This window comes from Plasmodium reichenowi, chromosome 13 (genome assembly GCF_001601855.1).
Source record: "Plasmodium reichenowi strain SY57 chromosome 13, whole genome shotgun sequence".
Taxonomy (NCBI): domain Eukaryota; phylum Apicomplexa; class Aconoidasida; order Haemosporida; family Plasmodiidae; genus Plasmodium; species Plasmodium reichenowi.
The window spans coordinates 52,340-57,637 of record NC_033658.1 but is presented as its reverse complement, the minus strand read 5'-3'; the positions used below and the strand labels follow the sequence as shown (position 1 = coordinate 57,637).

At 15.3% G+C, this 5,298-nt stretch overlaps 2 protein-coding genes across 2 annotated transcripts; both read left to right on the top strand.

Annotated features, from left to right (window-relative positions):
* Positions 1–311: 311 nt before the first annotated feature.
* PRSY57_1301000 (EMP1-trafficking protein, putative) lies at positions 312–1,499 on the top strand (the record flags this gene model as incomplete). The annotated part of the gene is made up of 2 exons (XM_012908947.2): positions 312–518; positions 765–1,499. The coding sequence occupies 2 exons, from the start codon at positions 312–314 to the stop codon at positions 1,497–1,499; spliced, it is 942 nt and encodes a 313-aa protein (XP_012764401.2).
* A 2,603-nt stretch (positions 1,500–4,102) lies between these two features.
* PRSY57_1300900 (putative exported protein) lies at positions 4,103–4,627 on the top strand (the record flags this gene model as incomplete). Its single annotated transcript, XM_020115131.1, has 2 exons — positions 4,103–4,186; positions 4,346–4,627. The coding sequence occupies 2 exons, from the start codon at positions 4,103–4,105 to the stop codon at positions 4,625–4,627; spliced, it is 366 nt and encodes a 121-aa protein (XP_019970054.1).
* Between the last annotated feature and the right edge of the window lie 671 nt (positions 4,628–5,298).

Genomic DNA, 5,298 nt, shown 5'->3' with positions numbered 1-5,298 from the left:
TTTAAAAATTTTTTTTTTAAAAAATATTTTTTTTTTTTTTTTATTTTAAATTTTTTTTTTTTTTTTTTTTTTTTTTTTTTTTTTGGTAACTGTATAAAAAGGAAAATATTATCATAAAATTATTATATTTTTTTTTTAGAAATTCATTTATTTTTTTAAATATTATTTTTGTTATTTCAAAAAAATATATATATATATATATATATATTTTTTTTTATTATATATATTATATTAATATTAATAATTTATCTAATAATTTGATTTTTTTTTTTTTATATTTTTTATTTAAAAAAAAAAAAACAAGTGATAAAATGGTAGTGCTATATAATAATAAGGAAGATATAGCTGTATGTGACGATGGAGTTAATAAAGAAGTAATTAAAAATATTTTTATGGAAGACATTGAAAATAAACGAAGAAAGGAAGCAGTTGTTAGAAAACGTAGCATTGTACATTTTGGTTTAAAATTATTTTTATTTTCCTTTTGTATTTGGACTTTACAATATGCTAACAATAATGTAAGCGGATATAAAATGATATATAAATAAATAAATAAATATATATATATATATATATATATATATATTTTGTGATTGTTATTAAGGGAAATTATTTTTAATATATGAATGTACACATATATTTTTGGATAAATAATAATTTTTTATATATATGGGAATGTATTAATATATGTTTATTTATTTAAATATATAAATATATATATATATATATATATTTTAATTTATTTAATTTTTTTTTTTTTTTAGTATGATTACAAGGACAATGGTAATAATTATACCCTTGAAAATATACTAGAATCAAGAATTAATAGATCTTTATCAGAAAAGCAGTCTCATATTGCTAATTCAGCAACCGAAGTAGCTGTACAAGAAAAAAATAGTACCGAGGAAAAAAAAAACAACCCCCACGTAGAACATCAGCAACAACAACAACAACAGCAACCACAGCAACAGCAACCACAGCAACAACAACCACAGCAACAACAACCACAGCAACAACAACAACAACAACAACAACCAAATGAATTAAATAATTTTGAAAATAAATTAAAAGATTTAAAAGATTGTTTATTCGATAAAATTGATAATGCCGTTGATTGGGAAAATCTTTCTTCCAATGTTAAAGGATATTTGGAAAAGTTTGATAGTACTATAGAAAATAAAATAAAGAAAGAAGTTCAAACGGCTAATCAGCAAAGTAATTTGATGACAAATTTAGATCCAAAAACACAATTCATAAAAAATTTCACAAAGAATTATGATTTATATACACCACCACTTTTACTAATGTTAGCTTCAGCTATGTTATCAGAAAATTTAAAAAAAAAAATATTCCAAGTAATCGCCTTCCTTCTTTTTGTTGTTTTAATTTATTTATATTTGAAATTAAAGAAAGTTAATAAAAATATTAAAAAAGATACAAATGATAATGCAACAAATAATAATTTAGAGACAAAGACAAATGTTACTAAAACGTCCTAAGAAAAATACTCAACAGAAATAAGTAGTATTAAGTAATAACAATAATATATATATATATATATATATTAATAGATACATTTGGGTAGATATTTTTCATGACATTATTCCCATAGAAAAAAAAAAAAAAAAATAAATTAAAAAAAAATAAAATAAAAATAAAAATAAAAATAAAAAAAAATAAAAATAAAAAAAAAGTATACTTATGAAAATTTTTATACGTTTACTTTTTGTAATTATAGAATTAATTATGTTAATATATATCCCAACTATTTAGTAACTTTTATTTTTTTTTATGTTTTTATAATAATTTAGGAGGATGATATATTATATGTGGAATAAGGAAATTAGTTGAGTATGCTTAATTTATATTATTTTGTATTTTTTTCTTTTTTTATCTATTTATTGTTTTTGTCACAGGCTTTTATTTTATGTCAAGACAAATATATAATATTTTAACAAAGAAGGAAATAAGTTTTATATATATATATATATTTATATATTGTACACTTAATATTAGAAATGTGTTTATTTTATTTATATAATTATATATATGTATATATTTATATATTGTTATTATTTTATTTTTATTTTTTTTTTGAGAAAAGAAATCTTCCTTTTACCTTTTTACATATATATATTTATATATATATATATATATATATATATATATATATATATATATGAAAATTTTTTTAATTCCTGAAATTTTTATAAAATTAAATTCTTTTATATGATTAAGTTTAAAAAAAAAAATACCAAAATCTTTAGATATGCAATATCAATAATTAAAATATTAATATATATATATATATATATATATATATATATATATTTATAATTATTTTAGAAGAAATAGAATTAAATAGCAAACATAAAAGTAAGATTATTCTTTCATCTTTTATAATTTATATTATTAAATTATATGCTTGTTTGAGAATAAGTCCAGAAGAGTTTTGAAAACATACTTGATTAAAAATAATTTTATTGTGAATTTAAAAAAATAATAATAGATAGAAACATTTATGAAATTATGAATATTATATAATATGAAAATTCTGTTTTTTTTTTTTTTTTTTGATAAACTCCTATGAGTATATTTTATAATAAAACGTATTTAATAATTTATTTTAAAAAATTATATATGTATATGTATATATATATATATATATATATTACAATAGTTTATTATAAATGTATGTATCTAAAAAGAAATAATATAGAATACATCAAAAGGGATAAGTTTACATAATAATATATGTGTAAATATGCATACTTTGAATATTTTTTTCATAGAGAAAAGAAATATATTATACGATTAGTTAAATCTTTATAGATTTCTGGTATTAAATATAGAGTTTTCTTTGTATTTATAGTACATATTTTAATAACTGAAGATTATAATAAGTATTAATTTTATTTATTATTATATGTATAGTTTAAATGATTAAGTAAATGCATATTTGAAGAATTAATGTAAAATGTTTTATTTATATCTAAATACAATATCTGTCGTAGCATATAAAATTTTAAAAGATTCAATTCTTTAAATATTAAAAAGTATTCGAAGTTTAGAGTATATATGCTTAATATATTTTAATAAAATATATTAAAAAAATAAATGTATGTTTATATATTCTTGCACATATAAATGTATATATTTCATTTATATGAAAAAAATTAAGAATTTTGTTTTGTATGTTATATTTTTTTTTTTATATACGTTTTAATATATATGGACATAATTAATTTGTTTTTACAATTTCTTCTATAATATTTGGAGGTATTTAGTATATAATATAATTGTCTTATATATATATATTATTGTATATAGAGCGCAAATCATATATATATATATATATATATATATATATATATATATATTTTCGTAAATACGTGAAATTATATACACACATATTTATGTGTGTACACTTCTATTATATTAAATAATTTTTGCGAAAATAATTTTAATTTTTCTTTTTCAATGTTAAATTATATAAAATATCATATATATGTTTAATATTTCTTTTCATTCTTACATTTTCAATGAATATTAAAGAGTTATAAATTTAAAAGTTTAAATATATTATTGTAATTTATTAATAATTATTAATTATTACATTTCATTTGTATATAAAAAAAGAAATATGTTATATATAATATGTATATATATATATATATATATATTATTTACATAATAAATGATTTTCATTTTTGAAGGTGTACTTAAAATTTATGTACTTTTTTAAGACATATTATTATGAAGTTTTATGAAACATTACATTAATAAATAAATAAATAAATATATATATATATATATATTTTTATATTTATATATTTAATTTTTTATGTAAAAATGTTGAACAATAACATATTTATGAATTTTTTTTTTTTTTTTTTTAATATTTTTGTGTTTCACTTTTTAATGTTAATTGTTATTGTTAATAAAGCATTTATTAGTTAATATATATATATATATATTCTTCTTTATTTTTTTTATTTTATTTTTTGAATATTAAAGTGCAGTATAATTATGGGAAAAACAAAATTTTATTAAAACAATTTTATTTATTAAGTTTATACATATTTTATTAAACTACCATACTATGCAAATTAAAAAAAAAATTCATATTTTTATGTATATTTATATGTTTCCCCTTTTAACGTGGATAATGAAATTATCCATAAATGTAAGAAAAAATATGAAAAATATGTGTCTATATATTTTATTTTTACCACACAATAAATTTTTAAGATATATATATATATATATATATAATTATTTATTTATTATAATTTTTTTTTTTTTTTTTTTTTTATCTGTGTGCAATATTTAAATAATACTATAGTATAATTTTTATGAGGTATATAAAAAGAAATACAAGGTGCAATACATACCAAGTACTAGAAGTTATAGAGCACTAAACGAAATTGAAGATCTGCGAGATACTAAAAAACCTCATGTACAAATAATATTACTTAGTGAAGAAGATAATAAAAATGATGAAAAAGAAAAAATTAAAGAAATTATAATGCATTATAGGAATAAATTAGACAATGAAGTAAAAAGAAAAATGTACAAGAAAGATAAAAATCATTATTTTAGAAAGGGAAAATTAAATAAAACCTAATGTAAATAAATAAATATATATATATATAATATATTTATTTATATGTATATTTCAATATGAAACAACTTGTAAATTATAATAAATGTTTTAGTTCTTTTCTATTATCAAACTTAAATTATAATTATTATATTATATTTATAATATTGTTATTATAACATAAAAAATATATGTATATATATATTAAAAATATGAATTTTCCTTTTTTTTTTTTTAGTAGTTTTTTATAATATATATATAAATATATATATATTTGTATATATATTTGTATATTCCTTTATAAAATTGTATTTTTATTTTTATGAAACAAAAAACTTAAATTATAAAAAAAAAAAAAAAAAAAAAAAACGGTAATGAAAATTAATTTTTTTTTATTTTTTGCTTTTTAAAAAATAAAATGATACATTTTATATAACTTATGGTATTATAAATGTACACACAAATACATATATACATATACATGTATATATATATATATATATATATATATATATAATTTCTTATTATTTATAATATATTATGTTTTTTTTTTTTTTTTTTTTTTTTTTATGTGCTAATTTTTAACCAATCATTTTTGTTTTTTTTATTTATCTATTTTTTTTGTATTTTTTCCCAAATTTTTTAACAAAATTTTTGTTTGAATATCTAAAATAGGATTTTTTACAGTCATATCA